Raw genomic sequence first — 27,744 nt, 5'->3', positions numbered from 1 at the left:
CGCTGTCACCCGTACTGTGCAAATTGCGAGTGTATGCGAGGAAAAGCATTGACAATGAATTTAGCCTGATCCCAGGACCTGGGTGTCCCCTGCAAATGTGGGGGAAGGACTAAAGGTCAGGTCCCTTTCCCCCCCTCCCCTTCCCCTTACTCCCCTACCCCATCCCTCCTTCCTGCCCTCCCCCTTCCCCCTGTAACTGCCCCCCAACATGAAGAAGACCCATAGTACCAACCTGCGGCGGGCATGGCCAGGTCCGGAAGCTCCGGAATGGGGTTCGGAGCGATCCCGATCCCGCAGTGAGAAGGACTACCGGCACCACAAACACTTCCCTCCGCCCCCACCACCACCACACATGAGCTACATCACGGCTACAGGTGGGTCACCAGCATGTCCGACCTGCGGGAACCTTTCTGCTGCACTGTACGCTGTTTTTCTGTGGATCTCCCATCTCAAAAAGTTGCATGTGAAAGTTAGGAAGGGAACAGGGAGAAAACTTGAGTCCATTACATACATTATGGTCCCCCCTTAATGCTAATTGTTTTAGAAGACGTGTACTTATGTGTACATCACTAGAGGCACCTAAACGTTTGTACAGGCCTGTGTATGTGGCACCCCAGAAGAGCTAATGAGGGAAGAAATGGTTAAATTTGGCGTCATAACTTAGGAAAGACACAGTGGCACTTCGCCTGAAAGATCTACTCCACTACTACACTAAATGATCTTCACGCAGGATCACTTGGCTAAACTTAAGGCTTGTTTACTTGACTAGACTTGATGTATTGACTGAGCATTTTCTGATGCAGCTAATCAGAAACTCCTTGAATTGCTGTATCAGCGGGTCTAGAATGGCCATGAAGATGACTACACTAAGCTAATAGATGTTAGCATTTTTCAACTACATTACTTTACACCATTCTAGATTCTCAAAGCCCAGATTTGCTTCTAAACGCTTTGAAGATTATTTGGTGATGTAAGTCAGGTGTTTTGGAGAAGGTGCTGCAGTGTACTTGAAAAAACGACATGACTGTCATCAACTTAAACCTAAATCTCCAGATCCAGTTAATCAAGAAGTCCAGATCAGTCCCAGTGACAACTGCGCTAGAGGCCTAGCATTCTAGTACATTAGCATTTTAGGTCCCCTGACCCTAACCTTAACCTGATAATTTAAAGCATACAATTTATGCCATACTGAGATAATCCAGGGCAGGTGGTACTAACATGGTAGCATTACACTTAACAGTATTAGCATTTTAGCTCATTTACTCTAAACAACTACTCTTAATTTTCTAAAATGTTTTAAAGCCCCATTAAAAAGACAGAGCTAATCCAGAACAGGCTTTGGATTTTAGCATGCTAGCATTTCATCCCCAGAACCGTGACCTATTTATATATCAATAATATATCAGTTATATCAATGCTTTAAAGCTACAATGTGAGGGACAGTGCAGTCCAGGACTGGCTTAAGTGCTAGCATTCTAGCACTATAGTATAACGTAATTTTGCATTCTCACACTCACTCTAACCCAGTAATTTAAAACATGATAAACATGACAAGCTTAGGGTCCTAGCACACTAACCCTGTAGTTCATTGTTAGCATGTATTATTACATAGTGTGGCATGGTCGTACTATGGTATGATGTACTGATTGATCAGTGACAAAAAACAAGAGAAATAGAGAGAAAGAACGGCAGATATAGGGAGAGAGAAAAAAGAAGGAGGAAAACTAGCATTCATCCACCATTTTGGGAACATTGCAGCACAGAGCATAGTTTCATATAGATTCAGTGTTTTTTTAGGGTTATTTATTCATGTCATGAACAGGAATGAGAGGAGAGAGAAAGAGAGGAAAGGAGAATAGTGGAGGAGAGAGGGAGCTGTTGTTTCTCTTAGTTTTCCCTCCATTTTGGTGATGGCTACACTGTGTCCTGTTTTTTTTTTCCTCCTTTTATTTTTCTTAAGCTAACATGATGTTTCAGTCAGTGAGTTTTGGGCTAATAAATCCTCTGTGGAGAAACAAACGTCACTATTTGGTTTGTGTGTGAGAGAGAGGGAGAATGGGATGTAGAGAGAAAGAGGGGAGAGAGAGAGGGAGCAAGAGCGTGAGACAGAGAGAGGGGAAGAGGCTAAGAGAGGGGTGCTAATTCTTGGTGCTGTTGCTAAACAACTGAAAATAAAAGCCCCAGTTTCCCTCAGCTCTGTGCTACAGTGCGTGGTATCATGTCGTAATGTGTGTGTGTGTGTGTGTGTGTGTGCGTGTGCGTGTGCGCGTGCGTGTACGGTGTGTGTGTGTGTGTGTGTGGTGGGTGGAGAGAGAGTTAGCTTAGCTGACGTCGTTAGCTCCGAAGCTAACCTCTGCGCACTTGTTCTGAGCGTGGTCTCAACACAAAGCCATTGTGTGAGTGCAGCACATGAAGGTGAAGCTAATTCCTGTAAAAACAAACCTATTTCACAAGTTAAATGCTGGTCTATTTTAAAAGAAATAAAAGTACAAATATGCCCTTTTTTAAGCACAGTACCTACTGATGTTTCTGAGGTTGATTACATGATTCCACCTTGGTAATTTAGTTTTATATAACTTTGTCATTATAAATAACGTTTATACATCTCCACTCATCTTTGGACTACTGTTGGTTAATGTGCTGTGTTTCTTGATATTGTAATACTGCAATTTAATTAATAGTCCTACCTTATATGCTTATCAAAGCAGTCCAAAACAAACAAAAAAAAATTCTATCACCGCAAATTTAAAAGTGGAGGCAAACACCATGAAAGTTAATGTCAAACCGTATTTTACAATTCATTTTAGAGTTTCTGTGTAGATTTCCACCGAATTGGAAGGAGCTGCTGGGATAAATGGGTCTGTATATGGGTCTGTAAATAATATCTGCAGCTGATGAATGCTAAAATAAGATTGGGCATTGATTTAATATTAAAACTAATCTGAGTATAAGATTAATAATAATATTATTGACGATTGAGTGACTCTGAGCAGGTGAGGCTGATAAAGGTGAACAATACGATCTAGTGCCTTGATATCAATCGTTTCACTAAGGCATTTTTATTTTGCAGTACAATGTCATAAATAGTTGGAACTGTTGTAATTTCCCCAAATTTCTGTCAGTGTTTTATCTGATTTATGAGCAGAATATTTATATATATATATAACAGCAGGATGAGTTTATAGATGTATATATATCTCAGTGGTGTTGGTCACACTCTCACAACAAATTTAACTGTACAGTCATCCTTCGGTTTCCAAAGGGAGTTGGCTCCTGGTCCCTCTGAGGATTCCAAAATCTGTGCATGTTCAAGTCCCTTATACATAATGGTGTAGTGTTTGTGTGTAGCCTCCTGTGACACCATCCTGTAGACTTTACATCATCTGTAGATCACTGACCATCCCCAGCACAATGGAGAGGCTCTGAATAATTGTGTATTGTGTTGTTTAGGGAACAATGAGTGGAACCAACACTCTAGATATGTTCAGCGCAGATGCAGCCATCGAAGAATAGCTACATAGTTTGCGTCCAACTATTCAACGAACACAAGCGAGTGCTGGAGAAAGACAGAGGGTGTGTAAAAATGTATTTTGTATTGTTTTAGCTGTGATTTAATGAGACTGAATCCGTCTTTTATGCCAAACAAATGGCTTGCAAGTTACTTGTGAATTCAGTCTCTAATGGTCACTTTTAAGGTAGGATCACGGATACTTCTCACTTCTATTTTCCCTTCATTCATAATGTGTCTCGTCCCCATCCACTAACTGAGCCTAGTCCTGACCAATGGGGAACCTTCAGGGAAATTTTACCACAGAGAAGTTCAGTCAGAAGTTGGTGGCGTGCCCTGCTTCTCTCGTTCCAATCAATCTGAACTAGTAACCTTGGATACAGACTTTATGCAGGTTTACTGACAGCTTCACGTCCTTTCTGACCCACAGTGTAGATTTGTTCATCTCACAGGGGAAGGATAAACACAGATGTGGAGAGTGAGAGTGGAGCTCTCTCAGAGATGAACGCTTCATGTGCTGTTTATCTGACCGTAGCTGTGGAGGCTCTGGGATCTTCATGCGATCATCATGTTTAATGGATTTGTACATGCGAGTAGTTAAGGGTGTCGTGTTTGAGCTGTGTGTGTGTGTGTGTGTGTGTGTGTGTGTGTGAACTGCCTCTAAAGCAAACTGGTCTCTTGCTGTTTTGTGGGTACTTATTGTGGGTAGAAAGGGTTTTAAAATATCAACAATTAGAATTAAAGTCACTCACTCACATGCTCACTCAGTCACTCACATGCTCACTCAGTCATACACATATGTACATACACGTTCACTCACTCACTCAGTCACTCATATGCTCACTCAGTCATATACATATGTACATACACGTTCACTCACTCACTCACTCAAATACATACTCCCTCACTCATATACATTCATACTAAAATGTATATTCACAAGTATACACTGTCTTACTCACACTTATTCACTCACACTCATACCACCATACACTCGTATTCATGTTCTCACTCACTCTCGTACAGTACTGTGCAGAAGTGTTCAGCACCAGAGATTGTGAGATTTAAAAAGCTATGTATCTGAGCAGTAAGTGTTTATTTGCTAAAAACAAACAAATAACAACAAATAACGCCCCTCATTAGAATAAACCCAATCACGTTTCTCCAGTGTGATCCTCTGTGTGTGACTGTGTTTAACTTTGTCCAAGTCTCTCCTCGTGGAGTGTGTATTATTTGAGGTGATCATCCAGTGCCTAGTTTTAGTGGTGAATTAATAATGATTTTAAATAAAGTGTGCTGTGGATTTAACAAATTCATGTAAATCAAGGAGAATCTGAACAAAAAAACACTGTTCTTCAAACTCACTCTCACCCACTGCTTTATAGAGAAACATTATCTTACATTTCTGATGTGTTTTATATTATTATTATTTGTTTATTGTTACTGTCATTATATATAGCTTTATACCAGCCTCACGCTCACTATATCACTATATCACACATATACCTACATGCTCAGTCACTCATTTGTTCACTCACTCACACACATACTCACTCACACTTAAATACCCACCACAAGGGGAACTATTACTCACACACTCATTCTCCCATTTAGTGACTGATCCACAAGGTGGTGCTACTGTGCTTTGCATGATTGACACTTTGGGTCATTGCTATCTCAGCTAAAATCATCAAATAAACATGCGCTAATATGTGTTGGTCTTTTGAGCAAACGTCTGTGAGTAAACACTCCTCACACCTGGTAACACTCTGTAAACACAGCCTTGTTCTGGTCTTTATGGACATACAATAGTCCTAAATGAGACAGAACTTCATCATTTCATCACTGAGCAAATCCCTGTCGGACTCAGCTGCCCCCGCTGACATTCAAACAAAAACAGAAATATCTTTTGGTCCTTTGATGTCCGATATCATCAAGGTGTTTGGTGTCCTCCAGGATGAGATCTGTTAGCCGGGTACCATCCCAAAACACAACCTTTAGTTGTGTTAGTAAAAATATGTCATCACGTCCTGCATGAGTGAGCTCACTGAGCTGTTATTGTTCTCCTTCAAGTGTGTTGAGTTTGTTAGTTTTCACCTCTAAGCTTGTTGAGTTGGTGTACCAAACTAGTCAGCTAGTGTCCTCCTCCAAGCATGTTGAACTTCCAGTGTTTAACATCATGTGATTATTAAAGGGCAATATAGGGGTTATATAGGGAAATATATATAGGGAATATGATATTGCAGATTACAAATTGTACTTGAATTTAGTGACACACAAGTGACCCTTCTCTCTCTCTCTCTCTCTCTCTCTCTCTCTCTCTCTCTCTCTGTCTGTCTATCTATCTCTCTCTCTCTCTCTCTCTCTCTCTCTCTCTCTCTCTCTCTGTCTGTCTATCTATCTCTCTCTCTCTCTCTCTCTCTCTCTCTCTCTCTCTCTCTCTCTCTCTGTCTGTCTATCTATCTCTCTCTATCTCTCTCTCTCTCTCTCTCTCTCTCTCTCTCTCTCTCTTTCTCTCTGTCTATCTATATGTCTGTCTGTCTGTCTCTCTCTCTCTTTCTGGCTGTAGCAGTTCCTGGGCCCCCTCTTTTCCTCTTTTTTGCATCTTTCCCTGGCAGTCTCTCCCTCTCTGTCTCTCTCTATCTGCATCTGCCTTGCCCTTCTCTCCCTCTCTCTCTCTCTCCCTCTCTTGCTCTCTCTCTCTCTCTCTCTCTCTCTCTCTCTCCCGCTTGTTCGCTCACGTACGCTGTCCCAGCTGCGGCAGATTTAGGCGTGGGAGAGAAAGGAGGCCACGCTGCTGCATTAATAGCTGAGCCTCTGTAGTAACGTGTGTACAACAGGGAGGGAGGGAGAGAGAGAGAGAGGGAGAGATGAAGAGAGGGAGGGCGTGTGAGGTAGGGATGGAGAGAGAGAGTCTCCGCCTCCAGTCAGCTGTTAGTTTTGTAGAAATTACTGAGCTGCCATCATGAAACCTGTAAGCCACTACAATCTTTCTCTCTCTCTCTCTCTCTCATTTTTCCTGCACTCTGCACCATGCTAAAAATAATGCCACACTCTGGTCATCCCAGATGCTGACGTCACTAACCCCGCTCTACTCAGGATTTACACAAGATGATTGAAAAAACAGAGAGAGGTAGAGAGGGAGAGAGAGATAGAGAAGAGGATGGAGAATGGAGGAGATCTGTGGTCTGTTTTGGTTTTGATGTTGATCTGTGGCTGTTGCTAATGCTGGCACACGTTCATTAACACAGACCCTCCGTTGTGCACACGGCCCTGTGGAGAGGACGAGATGTTCATTGTGACCTTAGACTCCTGTGCAGCTGCTCCAGAGCAACTTATTATATATATTATAGTATATTAACTGTTTTCTGAAACTTTTCTACCTGTAAATCTATGTTAATGTCTATTTCAAGTTTCGAAATACATTTTTTACCGGAGGCTCCTGAATGGTGTCTGATGATCGCAGGTATGAATTCAGGAGCTGCCTCAGCCGAGGTCGGGAGTCTCTGAGTGGTTAGGATGACCTCCGTCTCCCCCATCTCTCTTGCTAACTATCGTGGGTGTTTGTCAGTGGAAGTGATGGATCTAAGCAGTGCGTTAATCTGGTCAGTGTTGCATTTGCAGCAGTTGGAAAAGAAGCGGTGGATCGGACTCTCATGTCTCGGACGAAGCACGTTTGATCCCTTCCTCTGGAGGCTGTGCTTCTGTGTACAATCTGGGGAGACTCACTGAAAGAGGGGAATAAGAGATAACTAATAACTGGGGAGAAAACTTGGGGCAAAACTGGGGATAAACAAATGTAAAGCTTGAATATTGAACATTGTGTTTTAGCTGCATCTAAAACAGAATACTAATTTTACCATCATGATTATTTTTGGAGATTATTCAAACTGCTCTTTGCACGACTGAGTGCCTGTCTCCACCATGAAAACACCTTAAAGAAGCTGAATTCAGTCAGGGTCCCTATAGGGTCCCTGCAGTGGAAAAGCGCCATTAGCTGTTGTTTTTATGAGAAAACGAGCAGCATTTTTCAATAATCGTAAACGTATCACAGGAACATTACGAAGTGTTTAAAGATAAATTTTGCTAAATGCAAATAATCTACATCAGCAAACTCACTAAATGTGATTAGAAATCTCCCCACAGTCCCACACACACACCACCAAGCTCTGTCCAGTGTGGAGCTACGAGGCTGTGTCAGCGTCAGGCTCCAGTTTGAGGAGATGTACTTGGTTTGTAACAGTGCTGGAGTTTAACAGTAGACTGACACTCGGTGTGAAATCATTTGAGTTCACACACGTTAGCATTAGCTTGCTTAGGAATTCCTAAAACGGGCATGACCCCAAGGGACACGGACGCCGATGCAGATTTTCTAAATTAACACCGTTTTGATGGCCGTTTGTATATTATTCGCTATATCGCCCACCCCATCCTTTGATGTTGTCTGGTCTCAGGCTGGTGCTGAGATTACTAGGGCAGTGTGAGTCCTGGTGCAGACAGAACGCAGCAGTCAATTGCCAAATGCAGACGGCCATTGATTTTAGCTCGTGGTGACCTTGGTCTGCTGATTCCAAGCCTACAATCTCTTTATAAAGAGTGCAGTGAGGTCAGGGTCTAGATAGGCTACATAAAGTCAAAAATGTAGATATGTCTAATGTAATTTAACGTAAAGCTACTTTATCCCAGAGTTCACTGGCGGTTTGAAGGTGTTCCTGCCCGAGCTGGGAGGTGAACCCCAATCCGCTGTGTGTTATCCAATCTGCTGTACAAACACTTTAGTCCAGATACTGGTTCTGGACTTTGCTCAGGCTCCTGACCCGTCGAACGCGTGTCTGGGTGTTAACGGGGATCTGTCGGTGTGTACAAGCAAACACTTCGGGGGCTTGTCGTCATGGAAACCGAGCCTTTGTGTCCTCTCTCAAAAAAAGGAGGTCACCTCTTTTTCAGTGACCAGCTGTGAGGTATAGGACTCTCTCTCAACCTCTCTCTCTCTCTGTCTCAGCATCTCTGTCTCAATCTCTCTCCCTCTTTCTGTTTCTCTCTCAGTTTTCTCTGTCTCAACCTCTCTTTCGTGCTCTGTCTTTCTCTCTCTCTCATCCTCTCACTCTCTCTCTCTCTCATCCTCTCACACTCTTTCTCTTTTTCTAGTGACTACCTGGAGTATCACAGCAACAACCTAGCAACCATGTAAAATGCCATAGCAACCATAGAGAAAATTCCTAGTAACCATCTGAAATACCATGGTGACCACTTAACAAAACCCTAGCAACTAACTGGAATACACTTGCCACCAGTTGGGAATTCCTAAAGTGCTGCGCTCACTGTGGAGTTTCTAAATACAATTTATGTTATTCCACGCAATACAAAATAGCCACGAATGACATTTCAGACACGAGGTTTGAGGCAGGTTGCCCCTTAAATAATCCTTTGCCTCCCTCTGACTTGAGTGTGGAGTGTCTCCGGAGCGGATGTGACCCGTGTTTGACTCGGATGCTGATGTGTCTGATGTGTAGATGTGACCTGTGTTTGACTGGAGCGTGTTTTAAGGTGCAAAGGGGCCAGCGGGAGGAAGTTAAAACGCTCCTCAGACGCAGTGCGTAAGCCTCTTCTCCGACACTGTGAACCGCGGATGAACCCGAGCTGGAGCAGACGAGAGGGGGGGAATCTCAGACAGATGAGAGAGAGGGAGAGAGTGAACCAGACAGAAAGAGAGAAAAAAGAGAATAATTTCAGGGCAAGAGAAATCTGTTTGTGTGAAATGTCTGTCATTGCGAAGAGACCTGGGTTCACTGGAATGTGAAAAAACAATTCTCTCATAGTCTGAGGATGTTTTGTTACCATTTAAATGCATTAACGACATTAAAACCACGTCATCCCTCTGTTTACAGCCCGTGACTCAAAGAAAGATTACATAACTCCAAAGATTGATTAAAACCTTGTTCATCAATTTAAGTTCTTTAAAATGTGTGAAAGCCCTTCAAGAAAGTTAAAGCCCTCAGACCCAGAGGAGTAAAGCTCTCAGACCCAGAGGAGTAAAGCTCTCAGCCCAGAGGAGTAAAGCTCTCAGACCCAGAGGGGTAAAGCCCTCAGACCCAGAGGGGTAAAGCCCTCAGACCCAGAGGAGTAAAGCTCTCAGACCCAGAGGAGTAAAGCTCTCAGACCCAGAGGGGTAAAGCCCTCAGACCCAGAGGGGTAAAGCCCTCAGACCCAGAGGAGTAAAGCTCTCAGCCCAGAGGAGTAAAGCTCTCAGACCCAGAGGAGTAAAGCCCTCAGACCCAGAGGGGTAAAGCCCTCAGACCCAGAGGAGTAAAGCCCTCAGACCCAGAGGAGTAAAGCCCTCAGACCCAGAGGAGTAAAGCTCTCAGCCCAGAGGAGTAAAGCTCTCAGACCCAGAGGAGTAAAGCCCTCAGACCCAGAGGAGTAAAGCCCTCAGACCCAGAGGGGTAAAGCCCTCAGACCCAGAGGAGTAAAGCTCTCAGCCCAGAGGAGTAAAGCTCTCAGCCCAGAGGGGTAAAGCTCTCAGACCCAGAGGGGTAAAGCTCTCAGACCCAGAGGAGTAAAGCTCTCAGACCCAGAGGGGTAAAGCTCTCAGACCCAGAGGAGTAAAGCCCTCAGACCCAGAGGAGTAAAGCTCTCAGACCCAGAGGGGTAAAGCCCTCAGACCCAGAGGGGTAAAGCCCTCAGACCCAGAGGAGTAAAGCTCTCAGACCCAGAGGAGTAAAGCTCTCAGACCCAGAGGGGTAAAGCCCTCAGACCCAGAGGGGTAAAGCCCTCAGACCCAGAGGAGTAAAGCCCTCAGACCCAGAGGAGTAAAGCTCTCAGACCCAGAGGGGTAAAGCTCTCAGACCCAGAGGGGTAAAGCTCTCAGACCCAGAGGGGTAAAGCCCTCAGACCCAGAGGGGTAAAGCTCTCAGACCCAGAGGAGTAAAGCTCTCAGACCCAGAGGGGTAAAGCTCTCAGACCCAGAGGGTTAAAGCTCTCAGACCCAGAGGAATAAAGCCCTCAGACCCAGAGGGGTAAAGCTCTCAGACCCAGAGGAGTAAAGCCCTCAGACCCAGAGGAGTAAAGCTCTCAGACCCAGAGGGGTAAAGCTCTCAGACCCAGAGGGGTAAAGCTCTCAGACCCAGAGGGGTAAAGCCCTCAGACCCAGAGGGGTAAAGCTCTCAGACCCAGAGGAGTAAAGCTCTCAGACCCAGAGGGTTAAAGCTCTCAGACCCAGAGGAATAAAGCCCTCAGACCCAGAGGGGTAAAGCTCTCAGACCCAGAGGAGTAAAGCCCTCAGACCCAGAGGAGTAAAGCCTTCAGACCCAGAGGGGTAAAGCTCTCAGACCCAGAGGGGTAAAGCTCTCAGACCCAGAGGGTTAAAGCTCTCAGACCCAGAGGAATAAAGCCCTCAGACCCAGAGGGGTAAAGCTCTCAGACCCCAGAAGAGTAAAGCCCTCAGACCCCAGAAGAGTAACTTCCACAGAAAGCTCTGTTGATGTGTTCTGAATATCTGTGTCCATTAGTGTTCTCCTCCAAAGTGTTGAGCCCAAGTCCACTGTGTTAGCGGCATGTCATTGGCACGTGTCCGAGATTTTTTTCAGTGATGGTAACAGCCAAAGCAGAATTTAATATTCACAGTAGCACTGCTGAGGTTAGGGGCTGATGAAGGGTTCAGCCTGGAACCCGCTGCACCACTGTTCCACTGCTCCGCAGCCCAGTGCTGAGGGGCTTTACACTCCTCTAGCCAACACTTGGCATTGAGCAAAGTAAAAAGGACGATTCATTCAGCCTCATATCTGTGTTTGAGTTTAAATTGTTACAAACTTCAGACCAATTCAGTATTTCTCTCTCTCTCTCTCTCTCTCTCTCTCTCTCTCTCTCTCTGTCAATAGCTTAGGTGTTGTCATCTCGGATGTGTTGTCACAGCTGTGTGTCACAAGGATGAGGGAGACAGAGAGAGAAAGACAGAGAAAGAGTAAGACAGACAGACAGACAGAGAGACAGAGAAAGAGTAAGAGAGAGAGTGAGAGAGAGAGAGAGAGAGAGAGAGAGAGAGAGAGAGAGAGAGAGAGAGAGAGAGAGGAGAGTATGTGTAAATATAAGGTTACCTGATGGAGTTTCTGAAACCTGAGGCATGTATTTAATTTGTTGGTTGTTAATTTGTCTCTCTCACTCCTTCTAAAGAAGTCTTAAGGAGCAGGTGCAGGATGGGAGCAGAAAAGAGAGAGGGACAAAGAAAGAGAGAAAAAGTAAGAGGAGAAGAAGTGCTGAGAGGAAAGGAGAGGGGGAAAGAAACGGCACTTTGGTCATCTTCTGCTTAAATGTGCTTTATAAACAAATCGAGGTGGAACTGAGTTGGGAGGGAAAGAGAGAACTGGATGAAAAGGGTGAGGATGAGGTGAAAAAATGGAAAGAGAGAACGATGGATGAAAGAAAGGGTTAGAGAAGAGAGAGAAAGACAGGACAATGAGAAAGAGAGATAGCTACACAGATGGAGAGAAAAAAAGAAGAAAGAGAGGCTTGAGCATGGGAAACAGAGAGAGAGAAGTACAGAAAGAGGGAGTGATAGAAGAGGGAGCCACTGGGATGCGTTTCCATGACTACGAATCCAGACACCCACCAGCATGAGAGAGAGAGAGAGAGAGAGAGCTGTATAGAAGGAGGAAAAAGTGAGCTTGTCTGTGATTGGTCACACCTCTCCTGTCTTTGTGTGGGGTGGAGCATTCTGGGTAAATTGTGACAGCCTGAGGGGAGGGGCATCTCTCTCTCTCTCTCTCTCTCTCTCTCTCTCTCTCTCTCCCTCTCCCCCACCCTCTCACTAAAGTAAAAGCAATAAAACCAGTGATGCTGAATGGTGTGTGTGTGTGTGTGTGTGTGTGTGTGTGTGCATGTGTGCGTGTGTGTGTGCGTGTGTGCGTGTGTGTGTGTGTGTGTGTGTGTGTTGCGGATGCTGAACTCTGCTGCAGACTCTAACTCTTTCTCTGCGATCGCTGCAGGATTACAGACACATTCACCTTTTACATTGTACACACACAAATACACACACAAATACACACACACAAACACACATACTGCTGCATGTTAAAGAAGTGACGATGATGTCATCCTGCACCCTGCGGTGTTAGCAGCTCTGTCTCCCACGCTGCTCTGAGGTCAGTTGTGTAGTTTCTTCAGTGAATAATGCAGTAAATAACAACGGGGCTGGTGCATGTCTTTATTGTTTCAGCTTAGGCTTTATGCTGATTTAAACTCACACACACACTTACACACACACACACACTAGGGGGAAATGAATGGAGGTCTCTTTAATTGACATGCAGAGTGTTTGTAAAGGTAGGCGATGTTATGTTTGAGCTGTACCTTCTATATCAGTTGGAAATAAACAAGCAATGATAATTTACAAACTGCATAACTCACCCTGCACTCTGTGGTTTAACAATGGTTAACACACACACACACACACACACACACACAATCTGGTCTGGTTCTACACTGACCTCGGGTTTGAGTGGAAGCCGAGACATATGGTTTGTACAATTCAGAACATTCAGAATATACTGGAGAATGAACATCGCAAATCTGAGTGTGTGTAGCACAGATCCGAGTGTGTGTAGTGCAATTCTGAGTGTGTGTAGCACAGATCCGAGTGTGTATAGTGCAAATCTGTGTGTGTAGCGCAGACCTGAGTGTGTGTAGCACAGATCCGAGTGTGTATACTGCAAATCTGTGTGTGTAGCGCAGACCTGAGTGTGTAGCACAGATCGGAGTGTGTGTGGCGCAAATCTGAGTGTGTGTGGCGCAAATCTGAGTGTGTGTGGCGCAAATCTGAGTTTGTGTAGCACAGATCCGAGTATGTGTAGCACAGATACGAGTGTGTTGCGCAAATCTTAGTGTGTGTTGCGCAAATCTGAGTGTGTTGCGCAAATCTGAGTGGGTGTAGCACAGATCTGAGTGTGTGTAGCACAGATACGAGTGTGCGTTGCGCAAATCTGAGTGTGTGTTGCGCAAATCTGAGTGTGTGTAGCGCAGATCTGAGTGTGTGTAGCACAGATACGAGTGTGTGTTGTGCAAATCTGAGTGTCTGTAGCGCAGATCTGAGTGTGTGTAGCACAGATACGAGTGTGTGTTGCGCAAATCTGAGTGTGTGTAGCACAAATCTGAGTGTGCATAGCGCAGATCTGAGTGTGTGTAGCACAGATCCGAGTGTGTGTATTGCAAATCTGAGTGTGTGTAGCACAAATCTGAGTGTGTTTAGCACAAATTTGAGTGTGCGTTGTCCAGATCTGAGTGTGTGTAGCACAGATCTCAGTGTGTGTAGCGCAGATCTGAGTTTGTGTAGCACAGATACGAGTGTGCGTTGCGCAGATCTGAGTGTGTGCAGCACAGATCTCAGTGTGTGTAGCGCAGATCTGAGTGTGTGTAGCACAGATACGAGTGTGTGTTGCGCAGATCTGAGTGTGTGTAGCACAAATCTGTGTGTGTGTAGCGCAAATCTGTGTGTGTGTAGCGCAGATCTGAGTGTGTGTAGCACAGATCCGAGTGTGTGTAGCACAGATCTGAGTGTCTGTAGCACAGATTTGAGTGTGTATATCCCAGAGCTGAGTGTGTGTATCACAAATCTGAGTGTGTGTAGTACAGATCTCAGTGTGTGTAGCGCAGATCTGAGTGTGTGTATCACAAATCTGAGTGTGTGTAGCGCAGATCTGAGTGTGTGTATCACAAATCTGAGTGTGTATAGCCCAGAGATGAGTGTGTGTATCAGAAATCTGCGTGTGTTTATCACAAATCCGAGTATGGTTAGCGCAGATCTGAGTGTGTGTAGCACAGATCTGAGTGTGTGTAGCGCAGATCCGAGTGTGTGTAGCGCAAATCTGAGTGTTTTTAACACAGATCTGAGTGTGTGTAGCACAGAAATGAGTGTGTAGAGCACATCTGAGTGTGTGTAGCGCAGATCTAAGTGTGTGGAACACAAATCTGAGTGTGTGTAGCGTACATCTGAGTATGTGTAGCACAGATCCGAGTGTGTGTAGCACAGATCTGAGTGTGTGTAGCGCATATCCGAGTGTGTGTTTCACATATCTGAGTGTGTGTAACGCAGATCTGAGTGTGTATAGCACAGATCTGAGATTGTAGCGCAAATCTGAGTGTGTGTAGCACAGATACGTGTGTGTGTAGTGCAAATCTGAGTGTGTGTAGCACAGATCTGAGTGTGTGTAGTGCAAATCTAAGTGTGTGTAGCACAGATCTGAGTGTGTGTAGCACAGATACGTGTGTGTGTAGTGCAAATCTGAGTGTGTGTAGCACAGATCTGAGTGTGTGTAGTGCAAATCTAAGTGTGTGTAGCACAGATCTGAGTGTGTGTAGCACATATCCGAGTGTGTGTTTCACAAATCTGAGTGTGTGAAACGCAGATCCAAGTGTGTGTAGCACAGATCCGAGTGTGTGTATCGCAAATCTGAGTGTGTGTAGCACAGATCCGTGTGTGTGTAGCGCAGATCCACGTGTGTGTAGCACAGATTTGAGTGTGTGTAGCACAGATCCGATTGTGTGTAGTGTAAGTCTGAGTGTGTGTTGCACAGATCTGAGTGTGTGTAGCACAGATCTGAGTGTGTGTAGTGTAAGTCTGCGTGTGTATAGCACATATCTGATTGTGTATAGCGCATATCCGAGTATGTGTTTCACAAATCTGAGTGTGTGTAGCACAGATCCGAGTGTTTGTAGTGCAAATCTAAGTGTGTGTAGCACAGATATGTGTGTAGCGCAAATCTGAGTGTGTGTAGCGTAAATCTGAGTGTGTGTAGCGCACATCTGAGTATGCGTAGCGCAGATCTGAGTGTGTGTAGCACAGATACGAGTGTGTGTAGCTCAGATCTACAGTGTTTGTAGTGCAAATCTAAGTGTGTGTAGCACAGAAATGAGTGTGTAGCACAAATCTGAGTGTGTGTAACAGACATCCTAGTGTGTGTAGCGAAGATCCGAGTGTGTGTAGCGCAGACCTGAGTGTGAGTAGCGCAGACCTGAGTGTGAGTAGCGCAGATCTGTGTGTCTGTAGTCTAAGTCTGAGTGTGTGTAGTGTAAGTCTGAGTGTGTGTAGCACAGATCTGAGTGTGTGTAGCACAGATCCGAGTGTGTGTAGTGTTAGTCTGCGTATGTGTAGTACAGATACGAGTGTGTGTTGTGCAAATCTGAGTGTGTGTGTAGCGCAAATCTGAGTGTGTGTAGCGCAAATCTGAGTGTGTGTAGCACAAATCCGAGTGTGTGTAGCACAGATCCGAGTGTGTGTAACAGACATCCTAGTGTGTGTAGCGAAGATCCGAGTGTGTGTAGCGCAGACCTGAGTGTGAGTAGCGCAGATCTGTGTGTCTGTAGTCTAAGTCTGAGTGTGTGTAGTGTAAGTCTGAGTGTGTGTAGCACAGATCTGAGTGTGTGTAGCACAGATCCGAGTGTGTGTAGTGTTAGTCTGCGTATGTGTAGTACAGATACGAGTGTGTGTTGCGCATATCCGAGTGTGTGTTTCACAAATCTGAGTGTGTGTAATGCAGATCTGAGTGTGTGTAGCACAGATCTGAGATTGTAGCGCAAATCTGAGTGTGTGTAGCACAGATTTGAGTGTGTGTCGCGCATATCCGAGTGTGTGTTTCACAAATCTGAGTGTGTGTAACGCAGATCTGAGTGTGTGTAGCACAGATCTGAGATTGTACCGCAATTCTGAGTGTGTGTAGCACAGATCGAAGTGTGTGTAGTGCAAATCTGAGTGTGTGTAGCACAGATCCGAGTGTGTGTAGCACAGATCCAAGTGTGTGTAGTGCAAATCTGAGTGTGTGTAGCACAGAAATGAGTGTGTAGAGCACATCTGAGTGTGTAGCACAGACCTGAGTGTGTGTATCACAAATCTCAGTGTGTGTAGCGCAAATCTCAGTGTGTGTAGCGCAAATCTGAGTGTGTGTAGCGCAAATCTGAGTGTTTGTATCAGAAATCTGAGTGTGTAGCGCAAATCTGAGTGCGTGTAGCGCAAATCTGAGTGTGTGTAGCACAAATCTGAGTGTGTGTATAGCACATCTGAGTATGTAGCACAGATCTGAGTGTGTTTATCACAAATCTGAGTGTGTAGCGCAAATCTGAGTGTGTGTAGAGCACATCTGGGTGTGTCGCACAGATCTGAGTGTGTGTATCACAAATCTGAGTGTGTGTAGCGCAAATCTGAGTGTGTGTATCACAAATCTGAGTGTGTGTAGCACAAATCTGATTGTGTAGCGCAGATCTGAGTGTGTGTATCACAAATCTGAGTGTTTGTATCACAAATCTGAGTGTGTGTAGCACAGATTTCGATGTGTGTAGCGCAGACCTAAGTGTGTGTAGCACAGATCTCGGTGTGTGTAGCGCAAATCTGAGTGTGTAGCGCAGATCTGAGTGTGTGCATGACAAATCTCAGTGTATGTAGCACAGATCTGAGTGTGTGTTGCGCAAATCTGAATGTGTGTAGCACAGAACTGAGTGTGTGTATCACAAGTCTGAGTGTGTGTATCACAAATCTGAGTGTGTGTAGCAGAGATCTGAGTGTGTGTAGCGCAGATCTAATTGTTTGTATCGCAAATGTGAGTGTGTGTAGCGCAAATCTGAGGGTGTGTAGCACAGATTTTAGATTGTAGCGCAAATCTGAGTGTGTGTAGCATAGATCCAAGTGTGTGTAGCACAGATCCGAGTGTGTGTATCAGAAATCTGAGTGTGTAGTGCAAATCTGAGTGTGTGTAGCACAAATCTGAGTGTGTGTAGCACAAATCTGAGTGTGTGTAGAGCACATCTGAGTGTGTAGCACAAATCTGAGTGTGTAGCGCAAATCTGAGTGTGTGTAGAGCACATCTGGGTGTGTAGCACAAATCTGAGTGTGTGTAGAGCACATCTGGGTGTGTAGCACAAATCTGAGTGTGTGTATCACAAATCTGAGTGTGTGTAGCACAAATCTGAGTGTGTGTAGCACAGATCTGATTGTGTAGCGCAGATCTGAGTGTGTGTATCACAAATCTGAGTGTGTGTATCACAAATCTGAGTGTTTGTATCACAAATCTGAGTGTGTGTAGCACAGATTTCGGTGTGTGTAGCGCAGACCTAAGTGTGTGTAGCACAGATCTCGGTGTGTGTAGCGCAAATCTGAGTGTGTAGCGCAGATCTGAGTGTGTGCATGACAAATCTCAGTGTATGTAGCACAGATCTGAGTGTGTGTTGCGCAAATCTGAATGTGTGTAGCACAGAACTGAGTGTGTGTATCACAAGTCTGAGTGTGTGTATCACAAATCTGAGTGTGTGTAGCAGAGATCTGAGTGTGTTTAGCGCAGATCTAATTGTTTGTATCGCAGATGTGAGTGTGTGTAGCACAGATCTGAGTATGCGTAGCACAGATCTGAGTGTGTGTAGCGCAAATCTGAGGGTGTGTAGCAGAGATCTGAGTCTGTGTAGCGCAAATCTGAGTGTGTGTGTTTTACAAATCTGAGTTTGTGTAGCACAGATCTGAGTGTGTGTAGTGCATATCTGAGTGTGTTTAGTGCATATGTGTGTGTGTAGCACTAGTATTAGTGTGTTTAGTGCATATATGAGTGTGTGTAGTGCATATGTGTGTGTGTAGCACAAGTATGAGTGTGTATAGTGCATATGTTGAGTGTGTGTAGTGCATATATGTGTGTGTAGAACAGGTATGAGTGTGTGTAGTGCATATGTGTGTGTGTAGCAAAAGTATGAGTGTGTGTAGTGCATTTCTGAGTGTGTGTAGTGCATTTCTGAGTGTGTGTTGCACAGATCTGAGTGTGTGAAGGGCAGATCCGAGTGTGTGTAGCGCAAATCTGAGTGTGTGTAGCACAGATCTAAGTGTGTGTATCGCAGATGTGAGTGTGTGTGTTTCACAAATCTGAGTTTGTGTATAGCGCAGATCTGAGTGTGTGTAGCGCAGGTCTGAGTGTGTGTAGTGTAAGTCTGCGTGTGTGTAGCACAGATCTGAGTGTGTGTAGCACAGATCGAAGTGTGTGTAGCACAGAAATGAGTGTGTAGCGAACATCTGAGTATGCATAGGGCAGATCTGAGTGTATGGAACACAAATCCGAGTGTGTGTAGCGCAGATCCGAGTGTGTGTAGCACAGATCTGAGTGTGTGTAGCAAAGATCTGAGTGTGTGTAGCAAAGATCTGAGTGTGTGTAGCGCAGATCTGACTGTGTGTGGTGTAAATCTGAGTTTGTGTAGCGCAGATCTGAGTGTGTGTGGTGTAAGTCTGCGTATTTGTAGCACAGATCTGAATGTGTGTAGCGCATATCCGAGTGTGTGTTTCACATATCTGAGTGTGTGTAACGCAGATCTGAGTGTGTCTAGCACAGATCTGAGATTGTAGCGCAAATCTGAGTGTGTGTAGCACAGATCCATGTGTGTGTAGTACAAATCTGAGTGTGTGTAGCACATATCTGAGTGTGTGTAGTGCAGATCTGAGTGTGTAGAGCACATCTGAGTGTGTGTAGCACAGATCTGAGTGTGTGTAGCACAAATCTGATTTTGTAGCGCAGATCTGAGTGTGTGTATCACAAATCTGAGTGTTTGTATCACAAATCTGAGTGTGTGTAGCACAGATTTCGGTGTGTGTAGCGCAGACCTAAGTGTGTGTAGCACAGATCTGAGTGTGTGTTGTGCAAATCTGAATGTGTGTAGCACAGAACTGAGTGTGTGTATCACAAGTCTGAGTGTGTGTATCACAAATCTGAGTGTGTGTAGCAGAGATCTGAGTGTGTGTAGCACAGATCTGAGTGTGTGTAGCACAGATCTGAGTATGCGTAGCACAGATCTGAGTGTGTGTAGAGCAAATCTGAGGGTGTGTAGAGCCGATCTGAGTGTGTGTATCACAAATCTGAATGTGTGTAGCAGAGATCTGAGTGTGTGTAGCGCAAATCTGAGTGTGTGTGTTTTACAAATCTGAGTTTGTGTAGCACAGATCTGAGTGTGTGTAGTGCATATCTGAGTGTGTTTAGTGCATATGTGTGTGTGTAGCACTAGTATTAGTGTGTGTAGTGCATATATGAGTGTGTGTAGTGCATATGTGTGTGTGTGTAGCCTAAATGTGAGTGTGTGTAGTGCACATGTGTGTGTGTAGCACAAGTATGAGTGTGTATAGTGCATATCTTGAGTGTGTGTAGTGCATATGTGTGTGTGTAGCAAAAGTATGAGTGTGTGTAGTGCATTTCTGAGTGTGTGTAGTGCATTTCTGAGTGTGTGTTGCACAGATCCGAGTGTGTGTTTCACAAATCTGAGTGTGTGTATCACAGATCTGAGTGTGTGTAGCGCAGATCTGAGTGTGTGTAGCGCAGATCTGAGTGTGTGTAGCACAGATCTAAGTGTGTGTATCGCAGATGTGAGTGTGTGTGTTTCACAAATCTGAGTTTTTGTATAGCGCAGATCTGAGTGTGTGTAGCGCAGGTCTGAGTGTGTGTAGTGTAAGTCTGCGTGTGTGTAGCACAGATCTGAGTGTGTGTAGCACAGATCGAAGTGTGTGTAGTGCAAATCTAAGTGTGTGTAGCACAGAAATGAGTGTGTAGCGAACATCTGAGTATGCATAGGGCAGATCTGAGTGTGTGTAGTGTAAGTCTGCGTATTTGTAGCACAGATCTGAATGTGTGTAGCGCATATCCGAGTGTGTGTTTCACATATCTGAGTGTGTGTAACGCAGATCTGAGTGTGTGTAGTGCAGATCTGAGTGTGTGTAACACAGATCCAAGTGTGTGTAGCACAGATCCGAGTGTGTGTAGTGCAAATCTAAGTGTGTGTACCACAGATCTGAGTGTGTGTAGCGCAGATCTGAGTATGTGTAGCACATATCCGAGTGTGTATTTCACAAATCTGAGTGTGTGTAACGCAGATCTGAGTGTGTGTAGCACAGATCTGAGATTGTAGCGCAAATCTGAGTGTGTGTAGCACAGATCCGTGTGTGTGTAGTGCAAATCTGAGTGTGTGTAGCACAGATCTGAGTGTCTGGAGCGCAGATCTGAGTGTGTGGAACACAAATCCGAGTGTGTGTAGCGCACATCTGAGTGTGTGTAGCACAGATCCGAGTGTGTGTAGCACAGATCCGAGTGTGTGTAGCACAGATCTGAGTGTGTGTAGTGAAGTTCTGAGTGTGTGTAGCGCAGATCTGAGTGTGTGTAGCACAGATCTGTGTGTGTGGTGTAAGTCTGAGTGTGTGTAGCGCAGATCTGAGTGTGTGTAGCGCATATCCGAGTGTGTGTTTCACATATTTGAGTGTGTGTAACGCAGATCTGAGTGTGTGTACCACAGATCTGAGATTGTAGTGCAAATCTGAGTGTGTGTAGCACAGATCTGAGTGTGTGTAGTGCATATCTGAGTGTGTGTTGTGCACATGTGTGTGTGTAGCACAAGTATGAGTGTGTATAGTGCATATCTTGAGTGTGTGTAGTGCATATATGTGTGTGTAGAACAGGTATGAGTGTGTGTAGTGCATATGTGTGTGTGTAGCAAATGTATGAGTGTGTGTAGTGCATTTCTGAGTGTGTGTTGCACAGATCCGAGTGTGTGTTTCACAAATCTGAGTGTGTGTAGCACAGATCTGAGTGTGTGTAGCGCAGATCTGAGTGTGTGTAGCGCAGATCTGAGTGTGTGTAGCACAGATCTGAGTGTGTGAAGGGCAGATCCGAGTGTGTGTAGCGCAAATCTGAGTGTGTGTAGCACAGATCTAAGTGTGTGTATCGCAGATGTGAGTGTGTGTGTTTCACAAATCTGAGTTTGTGTATAGCGCAGATCTGAGTGTGTGTAGCGCAGGTCTGAGTGTGTGTAGTGTACGTCTGCGTGTGTGTAGCACAGATCTGAGTGTGTGTAGCACAGATCGAAGTGTGTGTAGTGCAAATCTAAGTGTGTGTAGCACAGAAATGAATGTGTAGCGAACATCTGAGTATGCATAGGGCAGATCTGAGTGTGTGTAGCACAGATCTGATTGTGTGTAGCACAGATCCGTGTATGTGTAGTGCAAATCTGAGTGTGTGTAGCACAGATCTGAGTGTCTGGAGCGCAGATCTGAGTGTGTGGAACACAGATCCGATTGTGTGTAGTGTAAGTCTGAGTGTGTGTTGCATAGATCTGAGTGTGTGTAGTGTAAGTCTGTGTGTGTGTAGCACAGATCTGAGTGTGTAGCGCAGAGCTGAGTGTGTGTAGCACAGATCTGAGTGTCTGGAGCGCAGATCTGAGTGTGTGGAACACAAATCCGAGTGTGTGTAGCGCACATCTGAGTGTGTGTAGCACAGATCGGAGTGTGTGTAGCACAGATCTGAGTGTGTGTAGCGAAGATCTGAGTGTGTGTAGCGCAGATCTGAGTGTGTGTGGTGTAAGTCTGAGTGTGTGTAGTGTAAGTCTGCGTATTTGTAGCACAGATCTGAATGTGTGTAGCGCATATCCGAGTGTGTGTTTCACATATCTGAGTGTGTGTAGCACAGATCTGAGTGTGTGTAGTGCAGATCTGAGTGTGTGTAACACAGATCCAAGTGTGTGTAGCACAGATCCGAGTGTGTGTAGTGCAAATCTAAGTGTGTGTACCACAGATCTGAGTGTGTGTACCACAGATCTGAGTGTGTGTAGCGCAGATCTGAGATTGTAGCGCAAATCTGAGTGTGTGTAGCACAGATCCGTGTGTGTGTAGTGCAAATCTGAGTGTGTGTAGCACAGATCCGAGTGTGTGTAGCACAGGTCCGAGTGTGTGTAGAACAGATCTGAGTGTGTGTAGTGAAGTTCTGAGTGTGTGTAGCGCAGATCTGAATGTGTGTAGCGCAGATCTGAGTGTGTGGTGTAAGTCTGAGTGTGTGTAGCGCAGATCTGAGTGTGTGTGGTGTAAGTCTGAGTGTGTGTAGTGTAAGTCTGCGTATGTGTAGCACAGATCTGAGTGTGTGCAGCGCATATCCGAGTGTGTGTTTCACAAATTTGAGTGTGAGTAACGCAGATCTGAGTGTGTGTAGTGCAGATCTGAGTGTGTGTAACACAGATCCAAGTGTGTGTAGCACAGATCCGAATGTGTGTAGCGCAAATCTGAGTGTGTGTAGCACAGATCCGTGTGTGTGTAGTGCAGATCTGAGTGTGTGTAACACAGATCCAAGTGTGTAGCACAGATCCGAGTGTGAGTAGCGCCGATCTGTGTGTTTGTAGTGTAAGTCTGAGTGTGTGTAGCACAGATCTGAGTGTGTGTAGCACAGATCTGAGTGTGTGTAGCACAGATCAGAGTGTGGGTAGTGTAAGTCTGCGTATGTGTAGTACAGATACGAGTGTGTGTTGCGCATATCCGAGTGTGTGTTTCACAAATCTGAGTGTGTGTAACGCAGATCTGAGTGTGAGTAGCACAGATCTGAGATTGTAGCGCAAATCTGAGTGTGTGTAGCACAGATCCGAGTGTGTGTAGCACAGATCCAAGTGTGTGTAGCACAGATCTGAGTGTGTAGAGCACATCTGAGTGTGTGTAGCACAGATCTGAGTGTGTGTATCACAAATCTGAGTGTGTGTAGCGCAAATCTCAGTGTGTGTAGCACAAATCTGAGTGTGTGTAGCGCAAATCTGAGTGTGTGTAGCACAAATCTGAGTGTGTGTAGCACAGATCTGAGTGTGTGTATCACAAATCTGAGTGTGTAGCGCAAATCTGAGTGTGTGAAGAGCACATCTGAGTGTGTAGCACAGATCTGAGTGTGTGTATCACAAATCTGAGAGTGTAGCGCAAATCTGAGTGTGTGTAGAGCACATCTGGGTGTGTCGCACAGATCTGAGTGTGTGTATCACAAATCTGAGTGTGTAGCGCAAATCTGAGTGTGTGTAGTGCAAATCTGATTATGCAGCGCAGATCTGAGTGTGTGTATCACAAATCTGAGTGTTTGTATCACAAATCTGAGTGTGTGTAGCACAGATTTCGGTGTGTGTAGCACAGACCTAAGTGTGTGTAGCACAGATCTCGGTGTGTGTAGCGCAGACCTGAGTGTGTGTAGCACAAATCCGAGTGTGTGTAGCGAAGATCTGAGTGTGTGTAGCGAAGATCTGAGTGTGTGTAGCGCAGATCTGAGTGTGTGTGGTGTAAGTCTGAGTGTGTGTAGTGTAAGTCTGCGTATGTGTAGCACAGATCTGAGTGTGTGTAGCGCATATCCGAGTGTGTGTTTCACATATCTGAGTGTGTGTAACGCAGATCTGAGTGGGTTTAGTACAGATCTGAGATTGTAGCGCAAATCTGAGTGTGTGTAGCACAGATCTGAGTGTGTGTAGCGCAGATCTGAGTGTGTGAAGGGCAGATCCGAGTGTGTGTAGCGCAAATCTGAGTGTGTGTAGCACAGATCTAAGTGTGTGTATCGCAGATGTGAGTGTGTGTGTTTCACAAATCTGAGTTTGTGTATAGCGCAGATCTGAGTGTGTGTAGCGCAGGTCTGAGTGTGTGTAGTGTAAGTCTGCGTGTGTGTAGCACAGATCTGAGTGTGTGTAGCACAGATCTGAGTGTGTGTAGCACAGATCGAAGTGTGTGTAGTGCAAATCTAAGTGTGTGTAGCACAGAAATGAATGTGTAGCGAACATCTGAGTATGCATAGGGCAGATCTGAGTGTGTGTAGCACAGATCCGAGTGTGTGTAGCACAGATCTGATTGTGTGTAGCACAGATCCGTGTATGTGTAGTGCAAATCTGAGTGTGTGTAGCACAGATCTGAGTGTCTGGAGCGCAGATCTGAGTGTGTGGAACACAGATCCGATTGTGTGTAGTGTAAGTCTGAGTGAGTGTTGCACAGATCTGAGTGTGTGTAGTGTAAGTCTGTGTGTGTGTAGCACAGATCTGAGTGTGTAGTGCAGAGCTGAGTGTGTGTAGCACAGATCTGAGTGTCTGGAGCGCAGATCTGAGTGTGTGGAACACAAATCCGAGTGTGTGTAGCGCACATCTGAGTGTGTGTAGCACAGATCGGAGTGTGTGTAGCACAGATCTGAGTGTGTGTAGCGAAGATCTGAGCGTGTGTAGCACAAATCTGAGTGTGTGTAGCGCAAATCTGAGTTTGTGTAGTACAAATCTGAGTGTGTGTAGAGCACATCTGAGTGTGTAGTACAGATCTGAGTGTGTGTATCACAAATCTGAGAGTGTAGCGCAAATCTGAGTGTGTGTAGAGCACATCTGGGTGTGTCGCACAGATCTGAGTGTGTGTATCACAAATCTGAGTGTGTAGCGCAAATCTGAGTGTGTGTAGTGCAAATCTGAGTATGTGTAGCGCAGATCTGAGTGTGTGTATCACAAATCTGAGTGTTTGTATCACAAATCTGAGTGTGTGTAGCACAGATTTCGGTGTGTGTAGCACAGACCTAAGTGTGTGTAGCACAGATCTCGGTGTGTGTAGCGCAGACCTGAGTGTGTGTAGCACAAATCCGAGTGTGTGTAGCGAAGATCTGAGTGTGTGTAGCGAAGATCTGAGTGTGTGTAGCGCAGATCTGAGTGTGTGTGGTGTAAGTCTGAGTGTGTGTAGTGTGAGTCTGCGTATGTGTAGCACAGAGCCGAGTGTGTGTAGTGCAACTCTAAGTGTGTGTAGCACAGATCTGAGTATGTGTAGCACATATCCGAGTGTGCGTTTCACAAATCTGAGTGTGTGTAACCCAGATCTGAGTGTGTGTAGCACAGATCCGAGTGTGTGTAGTGCAAATCTGAGTGTGTTTAGCACAAATCTGAGTGTGTGTAGCGCAAATCTGAGTGTGTAGCACAGATCCGAGTGTGTGTAGCAAAGATCCGAGTGTGTGTAACAGAGATCCAAGTGTGTGTAGCGAATATCCGAGTGTGTGTAGCGCAGATCTGAGTGTGTGTGGTGTAAGTCTGAGTGTGTGTAGTGTAAGTCTGCGTATGTGTAGCACAGATCTGAGTGTGTGTAGCGCATATCCGAGTGTGTGTTTCACATATCTGAGTGTGTGTAACGCAGATCTGAGTGGGTTTAGCACAGATCTGAGATTGTAGCGCAAATCTGAGTGTGTGTAGCACAGATCTGAGTGTGTGTAGTGCAGATCTGAGTGTGTGTAACACAGATCCAAGTGTGTGTAGCACAGATCCTAGTGTGTGTAGTGCAACTCTAAGTGTGTGTAGCACAGATCTGAGTGTGTGTAGCGCAGATCTGAGTGTGTGAAGTGTAAGTCTGTGTGTGTGTAGCACAGATCTGAGTATGTGTAGCACATATCCGAGTGTGCGTTTCACAAATCTGAGTGTGTGTAACGCAGATCTGAGTGTGTGTAGTGCAAATCTGAGTGTGTTTAGCGCAAATCTGAGTGTGTGTAGCGCAAATCTGAGTGTGTAGCACAGATCCGAGTGTGTGTAGCAAAGATCCGAGTGTGTGTAACAGAGATCCAAGTGTGTGTAGCGAATATCCGAGTGTGTGTAGCGCAGACCTTAGTGTGAGTAGCGCAGATCTGTGTGTGTGTAGTCTAAGTCTGAGTGTGTGTAGTGTAAGTCTGAGTGTGTGTAGCACAGATCTGAGTATGTGTAGCACAGATCCGAGTGTGTGTAGTGTTAGTCTGCGTATGTGTAGTACAGATACGAGTGTGTGTTGCGCATATCCGAGTGTGTGTTTCACAAATCTGAGTGTGTGTAACGCAGATCTGAGTGTGTGTAGCACAGATCTGAGATTGTAGCGCAAATCTGAGTGTGTGTAGCACATATCCGAGTGTGCGTTTCACAAATCTGAGTGTGTGTAACGCAGATCTGAGTGTGTGTAGCACAGATCCGAGTGTGTGTAGTGCAAATCTGAGTGTGTTTAGCACAAATCTGAGTGTGTGTAGCGCAAATCTGAGTGTGTAGCACAGATCCGAGTGTGTGTAGCAAAGATCCGAGTGTGTGTAACAGAGATCCAAGTGTGTGTAGCGAATATCCGAGTGTGTGTAGCGCAGATCTGAGTGTGTGTGGTGTAAGTCTGAGTGTGTGTAGTGTAAGTCTGCGTATGTGTAGCACAGATCTGAGTGTGTGTAGCGCATATCCGAGTGTGTGTTTCACATATCTGAGTGTGTGTAACGCAGATCTGAGTGGGTTTAGCACAGATCTGAGATTGTAGCGCAAATCTGAGTGTGTGTAGCACAGATCTGAGTGTGTGTAGTGCAGATCTGAGTGTGTGTAACACAGATCCAAGTGTGTGTAGCACAGATCCTAGTGTGTGTAGTGCAACTCTAAGTGTGTGTAGCACAGATCTGAGTGTGTGAAGTGTAAGTCTGTGTGTGTGTAGCACAGATCTGAGTATGTGTAGCACATATCCGAGTGTGCGTTTCACAAATCTGAGTGTGTGTAACGCAGATCTGAGTGTGTGTAGTGCAAATCTGAGTGTGTTTAGCGCAAATCTGAGTGTGTGTAGCGCAAATCTGAGTGTGTAGCACAGATCCGAGTGTGTGTAGCAAAGATCCGAGTGTGTGTAACAGAGATCCAAGTGTGTGTAGCGAATATCCGAGTGTGTGTAGCGCAGACCTTAGTGTGAGTAGCGCAGATCTGTGTGTGTGTAGTCTAAGTCTGAGTGTGTGTAGTGTAAGTCTGAGTGTGTGTAGCACAGATCTGAGTATGTGTAGCACAGATCCGAGTGTGTGTAGTGTTAGTCTGCGTATGTGTAGTACAGATACGAGTGTGTGTTGCGCATATCCGAGTGTGTGTTTCACAAATCTGAGTGTGTGTAACGCAGATCTGAGTGTGTGTAGCACAGATCTGAGATTGTAGCGCAAATCTGAGTGTGTGTAGCACAGATCCGAGTGTGTGTAGCACAGATCCAAGTGTGTGTAGTGCAAATCTGAGTGTGTGTAGCGCACATCTGAGTGTGTGTAGAGCACATCTGAGTGTGTAGCACAGATCTGAGTGTGTGTATCACAAATCTGAGTGTGTCGCACAGATCTGAGTGTGTGTATCACAAATCTGAGTGTGTGTAGCACAAATCTGATTGTGTAGCGCAGATGTGAGTGTGTGTATCACAAATCTGAGTGTTTGTATCACAAATCTGAGTGTGTGTAGCACAGATTTTGGTGTGTGTAGCGCAGACCTAAGTGTGTGTAGCACAGATCTCGGTGTGTGTAGCGCAAATCTGAGTGTGTAGCGAAAGATCTGAGTGTGTGCATGACAAATCTCAGTGTATGTAGCACAGATCTGAGTGTGTGTTGCGCAAATCTGAATGTGTGTAGCACAGAACTGAATGTGTGTATCACAAGTCTGAGTGTGTGTATCACAAATCTGAGTGTGTGTAGCAGAGATCTGAGTGTGTGTAGCGC

General features: G+C 45.3%; 1 protein-coding gene across 1 annotated transcript in view; it reads left to right on the top strand.

The window, feature by feature from the left end:
- The first annotated feature begins 208 nt into the window (after window positions 1-208).
- The window catches only part of stox2a (storkhead box 2a), a 59,718-nt gene continuing 32,182 nt past the window's right edge, over window positions 209-27,744 (top strand). Inside the window, exon 1 of the mRNA XM_066678999.1 lies at window positions 209-374. Within this exon, the coding sequence (XP_066535096.1) occupies window positions 209-374 (166 nt within the window). The remainder of the gene's footprint in view (window positions 375-27,744) is intronic.

Source organism: Hoplias malabaricus, chromosome 8 (assembly GCF_029633855.1).
Source record: "Hoplias malabaricus isolate fHopMal1 chromosome 8, fHopMal1.hap1, whole genome shotgun sequence".
Taxonomy (NCBI): Eukaryota; Metazoa; Chordata; class Actinopteri; order Characiformes; family Erythrinidae; genus Hoplias; species Hoplias malabaricus.
Note: the sequence above shows the minus strand (reverse complement) of the source record. Positions and strands in the feature narration are given on the sequence as shown.